At 42.9% G+C, this 19,136-nt stretch overlaps 3 protein-coding genes across 3 annotated transcripts; all 3 read right to left on the bottom strand.

Moving 5' to 3' along the window:
- Positions 1 to 10,358: 10,358 nt before the first annotated feature.
- LOC141808278 (gamma-crystallin B-like) lies at positions 10,359 to 11,667 on the bottom strand. Its single transcript, XM_074694794.1, has 3 exons — positions 11,612 to 11,667; positions 11,068 to 11,310; positions 10,359 to 10,642 (listed from the first exon to the last, which is right to left on the bottom strand). Exons 1-3 carry the CDS (start codon positions 11,627 to 11,629, stop codon positions 10,370 to 10,372), a joined length of 534 nt encoding a protein of 177 aa, XP_074550895.1. The 5' UTR covers positions 11,630 to 11,667; the 3' UTR covers positions 10,359 to 10,369.
- A 1,990-nt stretch (positions 11,668 to 13,657) lies between these two features.
- On the bottom strand, positions 13,658 to 14,502 carry LOC141808689 (gamma-crystallin S-1-like). Its single transcript, XM_074695363.1, has 3 exons — positions 14,498 to 14,502; positions 14,016 to 14,301; positions 13,658 to 13,924 (listed from the first exon to the last, which is right to left on the bottom strand). The coding sequence occupies exons 1-3, from the start codon at positions 14,500 to 14,502 to the stop codon at positions 13,658 to 13,660; spliced, it is 558 nt and encodes a 185-aa protein (XP_074551464.1).
- A 1,648-nt stretch (positions 14,503 to 16,150) lies between these two features.
- LOC141808886 (gamma-crystallin M2-like) lies at positions 16,151 to 17,266 on the bottom strand. Its single transcript, XM_074695654.1, has 3 exons — positions 17,258 to 17,266; positions 16,897 to 17,139; positions 16,151 to 16,426 (listed from the first exon to the last, which is right to left on the bottom strand). The coding sequence occupies exons 1-3, from the start codon at positions 17,264 to 17,266 to the stop codon at positions 16,151 to 16,153; spliced, it is 528 nt and encodes a 175-aa protein (XP_074551755.1).
- Between the last annotated feature and the right edge of the window lie 1,870 nt (positions 17,267 to 19,136).

Below are 19,136 nucleotides of genomic sequence, written 5' to 3'. Positions count from 1 at the left end.
AAAGCCAGGGACAAGCAGCAGCAACCAGACCTGTGTGTGCGCGCGTGTGTGTGTGTCTGTCTATCTGTGTGCATGTGTGTATGCCAGTGTGTGTGTGTGTGTGCTTGTGTGTGTGTGTGTGTGTGTGTGTGTGTGTGTGTGTGTGTGTGTGTGTGTGTGTTTGGGCATGGATGTCTCAGTGTGTGTTGGACACTTTGCAGTTCCCCTTTCCTCCCCCCTCACTCATAAAGCAGTGTTTGGTTTGGCAGGCATGCTCCATGCAGCTGCTGTACAATTAAAGCCATCTGTGTGATTTTTTTCCTTGAACAGGTCTGGGGAGTGTGAGCTCACAGCTCTGCAGCAAACACAAATCAGCCACCTTGCTAAATCAGAGCTGGAGCTGTGTTTGTGTCAGGGAGGCACCAATCCAGCTGAAAATGAGGACTTTATGTAAGGAAAACAGAAGGGAGCCCACTGTTCAAGAGCTGCGAACACACACACACACACACACACACACACACACACACACACACACACACACACACACACACACACACACACACACACACACACACAATAACACAGTAACACAATGACAAATCCATGTGAGAGGAGAGAACAACATGTGTTCCACAGTGTTGTTATAGCTGTAAAGTTGTTATAACTGTACGTTTGGACCAGATGCGGTCTAAAAGCTCTACAACAGAGGAACCAAAGAGCTGCTTCAACATGCTCTGAATCAAAGGAGGTATGAAGAAAAACTCAGACCTCATTTAATTCCCTCGAGTGCTGTCAGAAAAAAAGGTGCAGATATTGGCTTTTTAGCTGTGCAAAGGGATCATCATCCTTTGCTCCTGGTTTGCACACTCAGAGCCTGAAACCCTGCAGGATTGCATTACTTTTGCTCTCTTAACATGTGCAAATGAGCCAAAACAACATTGCCTAATCTATGAAGAATGTACAAAGTCGTGCATGTGAATAGAAGTAATATGATTTCTGTCAGAATGAGAGCACACAGCTCAGCTCTGTACAGCACACAGCTCAGTAGGATTACATGTGTTCTAGACCACTGTGATCCTTTTTGAGCAGTTGATCCTAAATTGATACAGTTCACAGTGAAACAGCAGCACAGTGAGTTTATTTTTATGTTATGAGTCTATAAAAGGAGCTAACTTACTGTTATCCTTCCACTGAGAGACATAAAAAACAATTCATGAGCGGTTTGCCATCAAATATGAACACAGAGCTTCTCTCATCTCTCCCCTCCTCTCCTTATTTCTGCTGTGACCTAAAAAAAAACCTCGGCTTCTCTCCAAGCTCGGCAGCAGCCTGTGCAGTAATCCAGCGTTCATGTTCTCACATCCATGATGGATCAGAGATCATAGAGAAGCTGAGGGAGATGGGTTTCCATGGCAATGCTGTTTCTTTTTCCTTCTCCTCAGCTTGATGTCACATCAGGCTCCTGGTAAACCTTCAGCACAAAGGTGTGCTTGAAAAAGGAGTGAATGCAGATCAGGGCGACTGCAGAGATCCTAACTCAGAGAGAGAGGAGGAAGGGAAGGAGACGAGTGTGCTGGCTTCAAACTGCTGCATGTTGCAAATTTGTCTCATCTCTCATGATTTATTTAAAACATCAGCTTCTTCATTCAGACAGAAAAGCCTCTCAGCTGATGTTCAAAAAACACACAACATGGGTACAAACCCTGCTCTTCTCTCTCCTCTTCATGCTAACTTACACTCATCCTATGGAGGTGATGTGGTTGTATAAACTGAGCCCTACTTTATCACTCTGTGTGCAACTCTGCCATCTTGTGGCTTCAGAGAAGCTCCTGAATGAGGGTTGTTAACAGACTCACAGTACAGATGTTTCTAAAAGAGAAAATACACCAACATGCAAAGAGAAAGTTGTGTCTGTGAGGGGTTCCTCCTGCATTTCAGAGACTGGATTCTTTTGTTGATGCGCTACAGCTGGGTTTCAGGTGGAGGGTGAGTTGTTTGGTGTATAGTGAGCTGCCGTGCATCTTTGCCATACACAGTCAAGTCACCATTCTGTTTCTGAAACGGAAAATGAAGCACATTGGCTAAAGCGGCCATATTGGTTGTGGCAAGGGCTTCACCTACAGCCACAAGGCGCCTGTCAGTCACGTGACCCTCAGCTGTGCCTCTTATTGGGGGAGCTCGTGATCTTAATATCCCCTGAATGGCCGAGTTAGAAAAAAATTCACCCCCCGTACAGTGGGAGCCAATAGCAAAATTAGCGACTCAGACAGGAGACGTTTTTTGAACCAGGCTGTAAATAGGTTAAAGGGCAACTCAGTTTTTTTGACACCTGGACCGTATTTATAGGTGTGTGCATGCTCATATACTCACTCAGACAAACATGGTGCAGCTCGGAGTCCTTCAGAAGTTATTTAGATCCAACTGATTTTAGCCGCACTTAGCGGGGGCCACGGCAAGGGAGCTTCAGCGCCAGACATTATCTCTGCAAACTCGCTCATTTCAGCTATATTTTTTCATCCATCGCCAGTGTTATTATAAAGTCAGCTCCTCTTCTGTTGCCATAGGCGAACACTGTCCACAAGCGCACCACCAGTTTGCATTGAGTCGTGGACGTGCTCCTGTTTGTTGTTCTCGAGCCAGCTCTTCATCTCTCTCTCCCTGCATCCTTCTTTCATGGAGCTCCTCGTCCGTGTATTCAGGCTCAAACCGGTAAGGACAACCATCAAACTCGAAGTCGTAGTCTGACTCTTTGCCATCAGAAAAATATTCTGACATGTTGCTCAGCCATGTCGGCAAAAAGTAAATCAGCTGTACCTTTGTTTCAGGCGGCTATGATGTCATCTAAAGTTTGTTTACTAGGTCAGCTCTGAGTCAGCTGACCCACCTGAAGACGGTAGACGAGCTGACTTTATGATAACACTGGCGATGGATGAAAAAATACAGCCCAAATGAGCGATTTTGCAGAGATCATGTCCCGTGCTGAAGCTCCCTTGCCGTGGCCCCCGCTAAGTGCGGCTAAAATAGGTTGGACCTAAATAACTTCTGAAGGACTCTGAGCTGCACCATGTTTGTCTGAGTGAGTATATGAGCATGCACACACCTATAAATAAGGTCCAGGTGTCAATAATACAGAGTTGCCCTTTAAGTTCTGCTTTGAAAATGGCTTTCTTTGGCGTGGTGTGTATGTGACTTCCACTACTAGCGGAGCCAGCCTCAAGCGAACTCTTCAGAAACAGCAGTCTCATATTCTCAGACCGGAGGTTGCTGCATGACCTGTCCATAATCATGGAGGAAATTGAGCCGCTGAAATTAACTCCTCTCAGCTTCTCTGGTCCAGTTTTGGGTCTCACTGCTCAGATTTCTGCTCCAAATTAAGGTCCCAGCAGGTCTGACTGTAGGTGAGGTGCATGTTGGGAAAGGTGTGAGCCCAAGTGTGTGTGTGTGTGTGTGTGTGTGTGTGTGTGTGTGTGTGTGTGTGTGTGTGTGTGTGTGTGTGTGTGTGTGTGTGTGTGTGTGTCTTTGAGTGACAATTGTGTGAAGGAGGCTGAGAGGTTACAGGGGCAGGGAGCCATATCACAGAGACACAAGCTCTGTGCAGGAGGTCTCTACAGAGGATGAGAAGGTGACAAGAGACCGAGAGCGAGTACATCTCCTCAGAGTCAGACTGTGGACGCTGTCAGTTGTTTGTCCAGGCCTGCACTCTCTCTAAAGGAGGATTACTGTTTAAGAATCAAACTGCACAGCTCTAACCCCAGCCTGATGGCTTCTTTGTGGGAAACACTGATGGATGTAAACTTCTGGACCAGCTGGTTCTGTCCTATTTTTAGCCCAACTGTATATTTGGTTTACTGTCTCTCTTCGCGGAGCCATCCCTCTCCTCTCTCACCCATCCATCGCTGCCATACAAGGAAACTCCAGCAGCCAGAAACAACATTCTTCTCCTGGGATGAACACAGCTCTGCTTGACTCTGAGGCCCATCAGATCCACAGCAGATAAAAATAACCACCAGAGGAAATGACCGTCAGAGGCCTTAAAGATGGATTTTAACATGGTACAACATCAGCATGAGGCCAGAGCAGCTACAAACTGAAAACCAAACCCAACTTTGGGAAATAGTTTCAGAGCAGACTGTAAACATTGTTCCGGTAACAAAATAATCACACAAGCTTTTTTTGTCATAAAAATCTTAACAGATCAATAAGAATTAATCTGTCAAGGGACCGGGAAAAAACAAAAGAGGTGGAGGACCCAAATGCGGATGAACAAAAAACTTTATTTTAACTAAATCCAAAAATCAAACTTAAAATCCAAAAACTTAAACAAAAGAAACAAAACCGAAAACACTAGAAAACTCACTAGAGGAAAATCCAAATGGGCACGGGGAACACATGAGACACATGCAACAGCAAACAATGAACCAACAGAAAGCACATGGAACACAGAGACTATATAGACTGGGTAATCAACCACAGGTGTGGAACAAGACACAGGTGAAACACATGAGGGGCAATCAACCAGGAGGGAAACACTATAGCCGTTTTCAAATTTGCATACTGTACTATCAGTGCCTACTGATTTGACCAAAATGTAGTATGCAGTATACAGTATGCAGTATGCAGTATGCAGTATGCGAACAAATGTCAGAGTTGCAGTATGAGAAAAACACCAGGATGACGTACTGAATCGCGAAAAATCCACAGTATGCATCGGACCAGTCTGCTTCGCCTACTGCTACCCACAATGCAACGTGCCTGGTCCCGTATCAGAAGTTAAAATGTCAGAGAGCCGAGCATCAACAACCGGAGTAGCAGAGGAATATAAATATAAAAGCCATTTCTTTTTATCTTTAAATCCTCATCATCTCCACCACTGAAAGTTAATATAAAATGCTCTCTCTGGCAATATATTTGCAGATAAGTTACTCGTGGTTTGTTTATTTCATACATTTTCAATAAAGTTTTTTGGGGAAAAAAAGTCAGCCATAGCCAACTTCTGTTTTCTTCGAACTGAAAACCACTACAAAATTAACCCAACTAAACAGTCATACTACATACTGCATACTGCTCATTTTGGTCGAATCAGTAGGCACTGCTCGCATAGTATGCAAATTCGAAAACAGCCCCTGTCTTGCCTTGGTCTGATGAGGGCGTGGGGTGGGCGTGGGCAGGCATCCACATCATCAGATGCTGCCCAAGTGCTGTTCCAATGTTCATGTCCTCTGGAGGCATATGTCCTCCGTTTGGTTAGCATGTGGCTAATTGACCAAGGATACACAGGTGTATCCTTCATAGCCTTGCCATGGCTATAAATACCCAACATGCAACGCGTGAATCTACAAAAAAGGAAAAAATGGAAGGAAAAGACGCACCAGAGAGAGATGCACCAGCAGAGGCGCTCGGTAAATTCCAATTCAAATGTAAGCAACAAAATACACCTCTGAAAATAACAACTTCTACCATGTCTACCACTTGACTCTTTTGTGTGTCACTCATGTAACTATAATTACTGAGAAGCTGCACCTGCAGAGTGTCAATGATGTGACAATAAAAAAGCAAAAAGCGTACAAAAGTGGCAAGCCATGACAATATTTGTAGCCGTTTGAGCAAACACTCTACTCCCATGTTTGTATGAACTTTCCAAGCACTGTCCACAGTGCAACACACGTTATGTGAGACAATGTAACTCCAATTACATATACATTTGTGACAGGAATCTGATGGTATATGCCTTTGTAGGCTGTTCCATTAGCATCTCCTTTTGAGCAGAGGCAGGACACTTGCCTTGGATTGGAAGGAAGTGGCTTCGGAGGCACTGCCTTCAAAGGCAAGGCAAGGTACCTGGGCTTTGGGAAACAGCCAAGGAGGACCAAACCAAACACAGGGAAACTCAAGACGGATACCAAATACATAAAAGACACTGAAACACTAAAGACAACAACAAAAACAAAGACAAACACCTGACCAGAACCAAATCAAAACCACAAGAAGCACGAACTAAAGACAAAAACAAGACACACAGAACAATCCACAAGAATATCTAAGATTAACACAGAGACACAGGACAAGAACCAAATCAAAACCACAAGGAGACAAACCAAGGAACACAGAACCACACAGAAACACAAGACCAAAACACAAGAAAACCCAGAAAAACCCAAACCAAAAACCTAAACCATGGCATAATCATTTTATCCAAAAACAGATATTCAATAAACAGAACACACGTTCAACAGTTAAATATCTCTGTGGTTGCCCTCAAGTGATGCCATGGCAGAGCATAGACATTTTCATTCATTTTAAACATCGATATTGACTCCTTCTCTTCGCTGATTCAATGTTTTTATTTTTGTACTGAGCTTTAAACCTGAACACCTCAACAATATATGGCATACATAGGCATCTCTGACAGAGACAAAAAATGCAACAAAACTGAAGTCCATCAGTTCTTACACAGGGGAGCACATGACGAGACCAAGACCAGGCAAGAAGATGAGACAAATACATAGAGAAGTGAAGCAATACAGAGACTGAACTGAACTGAACACAAGTAAGAGAAGAAACTGCAAAATAAAACAGGAAATACAGAAAACCTGACCCAGAAACACAAGAGAGAAGAACGCATGGAGGAAAACTAATGACACAGAGAAACGTGACAACACACAACACACATAACATATGTGCAGACTTCTGTGAGCCCCACATATTAACCAATAACAGCACTCATACCAGGAACTCTTGTTCTGTCTTTCTGTTCATGAGGAAGGTGTCTGATTAGTGCAGCTCAGAGGTCACATATTCAGAGAAGATCCTCTTCATCAAAGCTGGAGATCTTAAAAATTCAGGAGATGTTTTAAAGCAAGAGAGCACAAGAAAATCTCTATAGAGAGTGTTGAATTATTTTTAAGGGATGATCCAAAAAACTGAAGAATTGTACGGCATCTTACTTATAGCAGTCAGCAGGCTAAAACTAAGGAACATGGAGCAGTTTCTTCTTAGCAGCCAGTTGTTCCTCCTGCCCCCTCAGCTTTGGGGGAGGAGTAAACAGAATCGTAAACAAAGGAATGACAGGTGACAGCCATTGCTTTCAATGTCTTCAAGAGTACAGGGGATGAAGCTGGACACTGTCCAATGGATGAGCTTGCTGAATGTTAAATTACTGTTTAGATTAGTAAGACCTGAAAGGAACTCAGAAGTCTCAGTAACATTTTCACATTTAAAGATTTCTTCATTTCTGACAGGCAAACAAAGACATGATTATGTTCCCTGTCCACCAGTGACAGAGCCATTCTCCTGTTATACAAAAACATTTCTTGCAATAATTGATACAATTTAGCATTTTAATGGAGTCACATGTTGTGTTCAGGGTTGATGTATGTTTATCTGACAGAAGGTTAGCTTCTGTCTCCAGCTGGTGTCTGAGGTCTCTTTGACCTTGTGTAGCTGCATGCTCTGCTTTGATAGCACATCTCTCTGAAAACTGGCTCCAGCTCAGGGTTGAGACAGTGGTGTAAGTCTTGTTTTTTGGACAAGTACTCTCAGGTGTTTAGATTAACCCAACCTCTGGTAGGTGTAGCAATGGTTGTTATAAAATTGTATTGCTCCCTGATATCAGGGCTCATTCTTTTGGGACTAGCACTGTAAACCTTACCCGTGACCAGAACAAATGCTGAACTGAGAAACAGATCTTCATCTTGTGATTTTGGGGAGTTCTTCAACTAAAGAACTGGGTAGATTTATTACAATTCCTCCTGAAGTGTCAGCTGACATGCAGGTCCAAGGCCAGCTATGACAGAAATATCTTTATCTTTATTATCATCTGAGAACACTGAACCCCAGCCTACTCCAAATGGACTTGCAACAGAAGTTTCTACAATGAATTTAAAACGGAATACTGATGCACAACTTCCAATGTTGACACAAGAAGGATAACTTCTGTTGCTCAGAAAAGAACAGCCAATCAACACATTGTACCAAGGCAGTGTTTCTCAACCCTGGTCCTGGGTACCCCTGCCCTGTATGTTTTATATGTTCCCGACTCCAGCACACCTGATTCAAATGATCAGCTCGTCATCAAGCTCTGCTCGAGCCTGATAACGAGCCATTCATTTGAATCAGGTGTGCTGGAGTGGGGTAACATCTGAAACATGCAGGGCATGGGTACCCAGGACCAGGGTTGAGAAACACTGCTTTAGGGGAAGGGTTTTCAAGCCGTTTGAGGCCTAGGATGATGGAATTAGCTGATTCACTACAAACCTAGGGACCTCACTTGTTCAAGATGGCTTGTTTTGAATAAAGTTTATTGGTTTGGGCTGACTGAACTCCATTGCTTATTGGACTCTACATTCTATTTGTCAATAGTTTAAGATCAAGGTATTAGAAATTCAATTATGAAGTATTTAGGCAGAGAAATTAGGGGCCCATCCCATCAAGGCCCGAAGCACCAGGAAAAGTTATGACAAGAGCTCAACAGTTACAGAACTCTTGAACTAAAGAACAGCTCAGATCCAGAAACACAAACAGGCTGCAGCTCACACATCCCCCACAAGAGGGGGCCCAGCAGCCCCGTGTGGCGTGCTCCTGGCTCCGACCCCCCTGTCTCTAAAAGCATCAGATATGGTGGTAAACAAAGAGGCTTTAGGGGTGAATAACCCCAGCTGGGGGAACGTGCTGGCTGGAATCTCTTTGTGCTCTCTGTACTCACTGTTGTTCCAGTGAGCCGGGCGTCAGCACTAACAGCAGCTGGCACGCTCCAGGCTCTTACTGGCAAATCCCACTGAGTCATCAGCACGCTATGGCTCTTTGTCTGCAGGTTTAGCTGAGCTCTGTGACCTCTGTTGATCTGCTTTGGGCTGGCTGTCAGAGGACTGTCTGCATCCAGGTCCAGCTGAACCAGAGAAGGACTCAGAGTGGTGGGACTAGCAGGGAGACAAGGAGAGACACACTTTGCATGCTGCTGATCAGATGACTTCTCCTGATTATATTCATGTTGTGTTTATTTCTTCTTCACACAAAAATGACCAGTTATGGTAATAAATCATGCAGAAAAAACTCAGCTCAGACTTGGACACATATTTTGTTCTTCTGTGAGTATTGAAAGGGCTGGGACACTGGTGTACGCAGGGATGTTCATATTCTTCAGTTTGTGGTCAGATTTTGCAGAAGTCCAGGTGACATGAAGGATTTCTGCTTCATTTCAGAGCTGCAAATATCCATCCTAATGCAAAACCACAACATGAATGTGACTCTGGGTCTTAGCTTTAAAAAATAATTCAAATATTCTCATGAGAAGCCATGCTGTGTGACTTTTACTTGTTCAATGAATTTATGCAGTTTGTAGTAGCGTCCCACTTGGGAAGAGCTTGACCCAGTGTTTCTGTTTTCAGTGTGGAGGATATGTTAAGACCCATGCTCACAACTCGTGTATTTAATGCACTCAAAATGAAAATGGAACAAGTACTTCAGGACAAATCTACAGAGCAGGTTATGATTTCATTTCAGCATGCAACATTTGAATAAGGCTAGAAACTGCACTGAACCCTAACACAAATCTGTCAGCAAATTCTGTGTTTGATAAAGTTAGAACCTCTTAGAATGTTCAACTTGGTGATAGTTGCAGAAGCACTTATGCTGCACACAAACACATACACTGTGATTGTTGAATGAGTTAAATTATTTTTTTTATTCACATTTTTTTTATTCTGTATTTTTCTTTTTATTCTGTTTCATCAGCAGCTCTTTTTCTTTTTCTCTGTTCTTCTGTGTTTGGTGACTCGGGATCTTTGTCATGTCTCGCACTTTCTGCACACATTCTCTGTGTTCACTCTGTGGTCATTGTTTACCACCCTGAAGGAGCAGTTAAAAAATGTCACAACTTTGGCTTTAAGATTTCTGTCAAGGAAACATTCAAACTCTTTTCTAACTTTGAAAATACTGATGAAAAGTTTGTACATTTTCAAGACTCGACAGAGTTTTTGTACAAAGGTCTTTGGTCATTATAGAGGTCAAGAAAGCCTTTAAAGTAGAAAAACTGTGACTTTTTAAAATGTAATCAATATAATTCTTTCAAAAATCATCAGATGTAAAACAAACAAAAAAAGTTCAGAGGCATCTCTTTGGTTGGTGCAGCTTTATTCACTTCTTTGTAAAGCATTGAAATCTTTGCAGTGTCCAAAAGCCAAAACATGTTCAGTATAATCTATTCAAAGCTCTTCAGGCATTGTTATTGTAGCTGGCACAACATTTTAGTAGTTTTCACTTCTTCTGATAAACAGCAACCAAATAGAAAAGCAGAACATATAGGGATGAACGTAATCTGCACAATCTTATTTATTCATTTTCAAACAACTATAAAGTTCAACACACACACACACACACTCAAAGGCAGACAAGTCTAGTAGTTCACAACACGGCGGAAGGAGCCCACGTTGGGGTTCATGGCAGCCCACTCAGTGTAGCGGCGGTACTCTCCTCTCTCCAGCAGGTACTGGCGGCCACGGTAGTTTGGAAGCTCATAGAAGACCCAGGCGCCTTCTTTCACCTGAGCAGAGTGGACCTCGTTGAAGTGCCAGTACTCAGAGATGTTGCTCAGGTCCTCAGTGCCCTCGTACATCTGACCACTGAAGTCAGCACGTTCGTAGATACGGATTACGGGGGAGCTGGTGACCTGAAAGACAAAGAGCAGGGTTAATTTTAGTGTTGTTCATGTTCGTAACCTGAAAAGATGGAAATATTGGAGCTTTTAGAAACTTTACCTTCAGTTTTATGCAGTAAACAGGCACGTAACACTTTGACACCCTAATAAACTGAACTACTGAAAACAGAGAGCATCCTGGGTCTTCAGTAGTCCCTTGGCAAAAGCACGACTTCTGGTTTTATTTGTAAAAACTTCATTGCTTATAAAGTTGCACTGCCTGAGTTAGCCTCCCTCAAATCTGACTATCAAACTGTTTTTTGTTGTACACCATAAAGTTTTTTAGCCCTGAAGCTGCAAAGACATTGAATTCTTTATCTGCTTTCCAATAAAAATAAATTGAAGGCATCTTTCTTCCTAGCCCTGAGGCTCCTCTCCTGTGTTCCTTGAATACTTACATATCTTACCAGCCTGCAGGACCGGATGCTGTCGTTGTAGCCCATCCAGCGCTGATAGTCTGGGTACTCGCCGCGGATCAGGATGTACTGGTAGCCCAGGTAGTTTGGCCTTTCATACAGGACCCAGGCCCCGCTTTCCACACGGATGGAGTTACAGCGGCTGAAGTGGGTGTTGAGCTCTGGACAGTCGCTACTGCACTCGTAGTAGCGGCCCTGGAAGTTCTTGTCCTCGTAAAACACGATCTGGAGGAAGAGAGAGGATGAGAAATTTAATACACCCTGAACAAAAGTGATAGGGTATCATGCAAAACCTGTTCTGCAGCAAACATCACCCAGCACTTTGAAACAAAGTTGACCTAGATAATGAAAACAGAATCTAAAGCACGTCCTGATTCCTTAAAGGTTCCAGTTCAGATGAAGAAAGTCTGTCTCGACCTGATGGAGCCGAGGAGAGAGCTGTTCTTCAAATTGCAGATGCCTCTTACATTTTAAAAAGTTCATCCTATCTTTAAAAGCAGTCAAAGTCCGATCTTCCATCTCCTACCTTTCCTGCACGGTCCATGTTTGTGCCTCACTCCGCCTTTTGATAAGCGTCTGATAACTTGCAAACACACAATCTTTCCTCGGCCTGGTTCAGATTTATATATACAGAGTATGTGGTCACACCGAGGTGCCCTGCCAGGCTCATCATTGTCATTTTAATAGCCTCAGCATTTATATGAGCACAAAGGCTGATGCTGCAATTGTTTTAGAGAGAAGCTGGGCTTTACACAGTGTTTACTCACTGCTGCAGCCGCTGACCTTTGGATCTGCCAAAGCCTGATTCCAGAAACGATTTTATTGATTCATTAAATGTTCTCTGTGCAGCTGATACTGAGGCTGAGGCTGAGGGTGAAGTTGGCTTGTGGCCACATGGAGTCGTGGTGCAGGTTTAACATCTGTGCAGCAGAGGACAGGTGTATTCAGCGTGCCATGCTCCACCCTCTGCCTACATCCACACCTCAGTCAGCTGACCGCCCTCTGGCAAACTGCTGTGCACAGGCTCAATATTCTGTGCTTATATCAGCTGCTCCATGTGCAAACGGATGGAAAACATCATCCATCAGAAAGTTCCTCTGCTTTGTGCACAAGAAAAACGAAACTTACCGCTTCATCGATCCTACTGTAAGAGAGATGGTTGAATAAAAGAAGAAGACAGTTAAAACAGAATGGGTTTTTCTTTTACATTTTATTTCTGTCAGTTCAGATGATCAAAAAGTTGCTGCTCTGTGCAGTGGCTTAGGTTTCATTGCACTTCATGTTTTGCAGAAAGCCTTTACTTTTTAAAAACTTGACACTTATCCATTATACTTAAAAGACATGTGGTAATGGATTTGTGTCTTGCTGTGATGTGGGAGTGATGTGATTCAGTTAAAGCTCCCGTGAGGAGTTCATATCATTAAAAGATTTAAAACACACTAAAGTTAAACACCATTGCCTCTGAATGACCTACAAAGCAAACCAGACCATATCTCAAGAACCAGACTCAGGACTATGCAAGATAGGGCTTTCTGTGCTGCTGCCCCAGGCTTGTGGAGTCCCCTCCCTGACACCTCGAGGGCCCCAAAATCTAATGACTGAATCTAAGGGGCTTAACTATTTCTTTTTGGCAAAGCTTTTAGCCACCATGATTCTTTTAAAATCTGTCTACTCCAGCAGGTTGCTCTTAAATTGTTTTAATTACCAGTCCCTGCCCCCTGCCCCCCCCCTTATCTTTTGTTTGTTTGTTTGTTTTTATTGAGCTGTAGCACTTTATGATCTTTTGATTAAAATGGCTGTAATGTATTATTATTTTTATTATTATTATTATGGGTAATGTGATTTTTCTATCTAATGGTTATTTTTCACACTTGCAAACGCAGCAGCAAGGCAGGAGTCAGATGAGTTCAGTTTTGGAGATCAGTTTTGGCATTTAAACCATGTGTAGAGCAGATTTTTGAAACCTGACTGCAAAAGCAAAAGCTTTGGAAAACGCTGAATTGCTTTCACATGTGCCAAGTATTCATATCAGTAATGCATATCTGACAAAAACTCTCTGCCTCCATCTGTGAGGTTTAATTGCATGTTTAGAAAGACAGAAACTCTGCTGTTCTTTATTATCATAAAAAAAATTACATGCTTTATAGCTTTTAATGCATCACTCCATGCACAGTCTATAGACCGATGTTTATGTTTGCTGCTCACTCAAGAAGTCACTCAATGTGCATGCACACAACTTTATTCTGGTGTTTGACGCAATGACTTAGTACACTTCATTGCCCCCTACTGGCCTGTCAAGCCCTTGCGAGTGTGACTGTTGGTAAGCTTCAGGAGAGGCTCTTAAAAACTCTGGGGGACTTTAAAAGACTCATCACTGTTCATTCTCAGAACCAGATAAAGAAAGAGAAACCAGAGAAACAAAGTGTATTGATCTGTTGACCAGACCTGAGTAACTTTCTTTCATACGTTTCCCTTTTTTATGATAATGATGAAGTAACATCTGGTAGAAACTCCACACAGTCAGTATCAAACAGCATTAAATCAATTTATTTCATTGCTTCAGCACGTGCAGCTACATGATTCTTCTGATGGAGCCCACCACTGCCCTGAGAGCGCCCCACTCAGACGGGTGTGAGTAGTCCCCTTTCTCCAGCAGGTACTGCCGACCAGAGTAGTTTGGATGTTCAAAGAAAACCCAGCAGCCCCCCAGGACCCTACAGGACTGGACTTCCTGTCTGAGCAGTTTTTCCGGTACAGACCTCATGTTTTCTGTCAGCTCATAGGATTGTCCCCCAAAGTTTGGACGGTCAAACAGCTTCAGCCTATATGGCCCTCTGGCCTGAAACACAAACAGAACAAAGAGACTGAGTTGTATCCAAAGATGACTACATGGAGGGTTTTATCAATTGCTAGTCTGCTTGGTGACTTACAGTCTTAATGATCCTACAGGACCGGACACAGTCATTGAAGCCCATCCAGCGGCGGTAGTCGTTGTAGTCCCCTGGACCAATGACGTACTGGTAGCCCATGTAGTTGTTGCGCTCATACAGACACCACCAGCCACCCTCGACTCGGACCGAGTTGCATCGTCGGATGTAGCTGTGCAGGTCAGCTGAATCTCCTTTGCAGTCGTAGGACTTCCCTCGGTAGTCCCGGTCCTCAAAGAACACAATCTGAAAGAGAAGCAGCAGGATTGAAGACCCAAAGAAAAACAGCCTTTGGTATGAGCATAGATAGGAAATGTTAAATTCTCACCCTCTCCATCTTTCTGAGTTAATGTTCCTGATGCTGTAACAAACACAGAACTCTTTATAGATGGCAGAGACAATAAACCAAATGCAGGCGTAGCAGTGCGTGTAACCTTTATTACAGTTCAGATCTCATCTAGAGTCTGCCCATTGTTCTTACTCACTGCATTGCCTGTTTACATACAATGGTTATTGTGCAGTGCCAAGTGCCTGAACAACTGCTCAGGCCAAACGCTGCTGTGACCCTGTTTGATTTACACAATCTTATGTCCTGACCCTGTGTGAGCCACAAACTGCTGACACAGGTAGTACTGCTCCCAAAACATACAAACATTAAGATTGTAGTTTTACTTATTTCACTGTTTTGCTGCAGTTCGGAGTTTCAAATATGAAAGGTAAATATCAAAATACTGATAAAAGCAACAGCCTGCAGATACAAGTATCGACTTATGCTAATGAGTGTTCCATCAACCTTAACAGAGCATGAGAGTAAAATGAAATCCACTAATTTTGTCACATCATCCATAGAAGAACCAGAATAATCATTAAAAGAACAGATGGGACAAGGACCAGAACTGGATGGACCAGATCTTTGGGCCCTCAGGTAGTACAACATTAAAAGCAGACATTTAGAGGTACAGATGGGAAATGTAAAACTGTTATATGGTCTGAAGAATCCAAGTCTGACATTCTTTTTGGAAACCATGGATGCCGTGTCCTTGGCTCTGAATTAGAGCACTCAGCTTGTTATCAGCTCACAGTTCAAAGCCAGCATCTGTGAAGGCTCCATTAATGCTGAACAATATCTTCAGGTTCTAGAGCAATACATGGCGTCATTCAGACGATGACCTCTTCTGGAAGACTTCACATTGTCAGAGAGACACATCATGATGGTTTGTGGTTACAGCACAGTGACAAGACATAAAGGAGACTTCTTCCAGTGCTGTCAGCTGTCTCTTCAAGCCTGTTTATGAACTATCATCAGTAAAAAAAAAAAAAAATGATTAGGTTGCATAAAGTACCATATTAACTTGCATGGTCTTGAAAAGTGATCTCTAGAGACGCATTTGGAGTCACGTGACCCGGCCATATGTTATCGGCCAAGTTAAACCACAGCGTTTATTGTTTTAAAAATTACAGCAGGACCAAAAACAATTAGCTCTTAGGAACATCATAGACCTCAGTACGTTTCTAATACTCCTCAAAGCAGAGAAACCACATCATCCTTCCCCTTCAACCCCATCTGTGGATAGCTTCAAAAAACTATCACTGTTCATTGTATGCTTTTTATGATCCAGTTAACTCTGTGGTGGAGCATTACAACAGTGGAGGAGGCTTATGGAGAGCCAATTTTGAGAGTACTTAGGGGACTTGGAGAAACAGTAGGTAAAAGGCAGCAGCCTGAGACCAGTACAGAGAGTTTGAGCTGTGTGTTCAGATCAGGGATGACATGAGGATTTTTAGTGACTCTGTGAACGAAAGAGACGGAGCTCTGCTGAAGAAATAAGAAACAGACACCACTAAATGGGGAAGAAATGCTTTTATTTGTTGAGGTGTGATCCTTGGAGTTCTGATAGGGGCAGCTTGAAGGGTAGATGAGAGGCTGAAAGTCTTATTGTCTGGCACTTAAAGGGACTTTCGGTGACCTGTTGAAACTTGTTGGCTAAAAAATGAGTTTAGAGTTTTGTGGATCCAAAGCTTTGAACTTGGGCTTCAGGTTCCTGTAGGTGTTTCTCTTTGTGTTTTTCGGACTGTTCTGCCCTTAGCTAGCATTAGACTTATTGAAAACTGCAGGGATCAGGATGGTCGCAGTTGATCTAGAACTCTCTGATCATGCGGAAAGATCCTGCAGCTGGGGAGGTGGCACCCCAGTCTGTGAAGTTGTGGTATTCCCCACGTTCCAGGAAGTACTGGTGCCCGTGGTAGTTGGGCTGCTCGTACAGGACCCAGGCGCCATCCATCACCACACAGGAGTAGAACTCCTCAACCTTCAAGGCATCATACACGGATGGGCAGTCATCAGCACACTCTGCAGACAGACCTCCAAAGTCCTGCTTGTCGTAGAATCTGATCTTCCAGGACTTTCCATAGACCTGGTAGAGAAACAGAGGTCAATGAAATCTCCCTGTGCTTGGTCTCTTTTCTCTTTTTGTTTAAGTTCAGCTCCACAAATGGCTTTCTTGGCTGTTGTCCTAGTCTCCTGCAATAATTCATGGGCATGGGCATGGGCATGGGCATGGGCGTAAACCACCCTGCTGCCAACTCATGAGCCTTTTATCTCTCTTTTTTCTCTGTCAGCCTCTGACTGATAACGGCTTGGTTGGTGTACCAAGCGGTATTTTCCTGGGGCTGGAAACCCCCCGGCAAATAATGAACCCAAAACCATGTCAGGTCCCAGATTCAACTCCAACTACCACCCAGTTTGTCTTTCATCTGTCAAACTGTTCCATGCATTGGTGCATTTAGACGCACAAACATTATTCTCACAGTACAATCATTGCTGAGGAAAACTTTCCAAGCTTCTGTTATGTCCTTAAAAGCACAAAGTTGTTTTGAAACTTACGTTTTTGATGTAGCGACAGGACTTAATGCTGTCGCTAAATCCCATCCACTGATATTGGTCAGGGTACTCCCCAGGGCTCAGGATGTACTGGTTTCCAGTGTAGTTTGGATGATCATACAACACCCAGCAGCCACTTTCCACCTTGATGGAGTTGCAATGACTGAAGTATGAGCGAAGATCTGAGCAGTCATTGCTGCTAGCGAAGCTCCGCCCATGAAAATACTTTTCCTCATAGAATGCAATCTGGATGGAAGGAAATAGTTACAAACCTTGGTGAACTAACTCTCAAAGACTGAAGCCACTCAAGCCCTATTGGCTGTAAAACTCTGGAAATCTTTGAAAAATAGGCTCTGCTCCTTACCTTCCCCATTGCTGTTAGCGTCGCTTGCCTCCCAGCCAGCTGCAGCTGTGTTGTGGTTTATGTTGAGATGCAGAATGTGCAGACGAGGGGAAGCTTTTGTCAACTAAATTAGTTTGATTTGCATAACAGCAAAATGGTTTGGTTTTGTCTACCTGTGGTAGGCCCTATCAAAGAATTGCCAAAACTGACATCAAACAATGCTCAGGAAGGCCGACAGCAACACGTGTTGATGAATGTGTGTGTTGTTACCTCCTGGTGTAAAGATCTCTGATATCAGATGTTGAGAAAAATTAACGTGTTTTCTTCTGTCTGCCTGCCTTTTCTGCAGGATGATGTTATGGTGAAACGTTGGGGGTCGGTCCAATGTGATCTTTAGAGATACTCACAGCAAACTTTAGACTACCTTACCAAGACCAGCTGGGTGGAGCAGTCTGATCATGGATTAGAAACTGTGTGCTTTGTTAGATTTAGTTCTTAATTTGCGTTTTTGACCCTGTGTATTTTGTTCTGTGTGAGGTTTCAGATGTTTGCCTGGTCATGGACGGGTTTAAACTCAAATGTTGTGGTTTACCATGATGAGCCATCACTCTCTTGGACTTCAGTTTGCATGTGAACTGTTTGCTGTGATCTTACTCTACAGAGTCAGTATGTGCCTAAGACGCTAACACACTCTTTAAGTGTTACCTTTGCATCAAATTTGATGCATACCAGAGCTTTCGTAAAAGTAAGGCCTGTGCAACCACTGCACCAGTATAAAATGCACAGTGTGTGGTACATTCCATTTTGTTATTTGGTGCTTTACCCAGAAGATGGTGCTAGAAGAAGCAAGCAGCTGCACAAAGCATCCCAGATACAAAAGCCACCCATGAGTGCAGCTCTCTGGCAGTTTTTCCTCCTACATTAGAGTTACCCAGCCAAGATTTAAGGAATAGTAATTAAGTACAGCTTTGACTGAAAGACTTCAAATTTGACAACTACAGGTGACCAGTGGCCACAAGAGAAGCTCAAGTAACGGCAAATTGGTTGTAAGCAGTGGACCCATTCAGGTAATGAACAGGTAACTGGCAGAGTGATGATGATCAATAGAATGAGCTACACATCTGCACAGAAAGTGTACATTGCTGATCATGACAGAAGTCTTCACACAGGGAGTTTTTTTCTTTAGGAGCCCCCTCAAAGTGGAACTTACAGTCCAGATTTAAGGCTATTTTAGAGCGCTCTTAAGATTGGATATGCTGAGGGTTTTAAGAATCATAGACTTCAGGAGTCTGAAGAGATCTTAAAGCTCCTTTTCTTTCTTTTTTGTTAAAACATCCAAAAACCCCAAAGATTTTAATGTTTTTGCACAGGTTACCCAAAGGGTAGCTCTTGTTTGGAATCACTTGAATTAAAACATCTAAAAAACCCAGTTAGGAGAGAACGGTCCCAAAACATTGACAAAAATTCCATGCTTATGGTTTCGAGGAAACATTTTCATGTAATGTTCAAACTATGTTTTATGATGATGATATAATTGATGTAATGGTCTTATCATGTTTACTGTGAACAAAGGAAGAATGTTTTGGGAGCAACATTCTGTGAATGTTTTGGGGACATTTTTGAAGAAAAGAATAAAATTAAATGTTCCACTGTAAAATATTCCTACAATGTTAACCAGTAACAAGTGAAGAATACTCAAAGCAACATTCAAAAAATGTTATAAGGATGTTCTGTAGGCATCAATGAAAGGACATTTTCTATGAAAAGTACCCACGATGTTACATGACATCAAAGGGAGAAAGCAACTATTTGAAAACAATTCTGGGATGTTATTAAGGCCTCAGGAAATAGAACCAATTTTATAACATGTTTCTACAAATGTAACTAGCAACCGACATCT

Source organism: Halichoeres trimaculatus, unplaced genomic scaffold, assembly GCF_033239565.1.
Source record: "Halichoeres trimaculatus isolate MK-OKI-2021-1 unplaced genomic scaffold, fHalTri1.1 fHalTri1_scaffold_19, whole genome shotgun sequence".
Taxonomy (NCBI): domain Eukaryota; kingdom Metazoa; phylum Chordata; class Actinopteri; order Labriformes; family Labridae; genus Halichoeres; species Halichoeres trimaculatus.
This window is presented reverse-complemented; position numbering and strand designations above follow the sequence as displayed.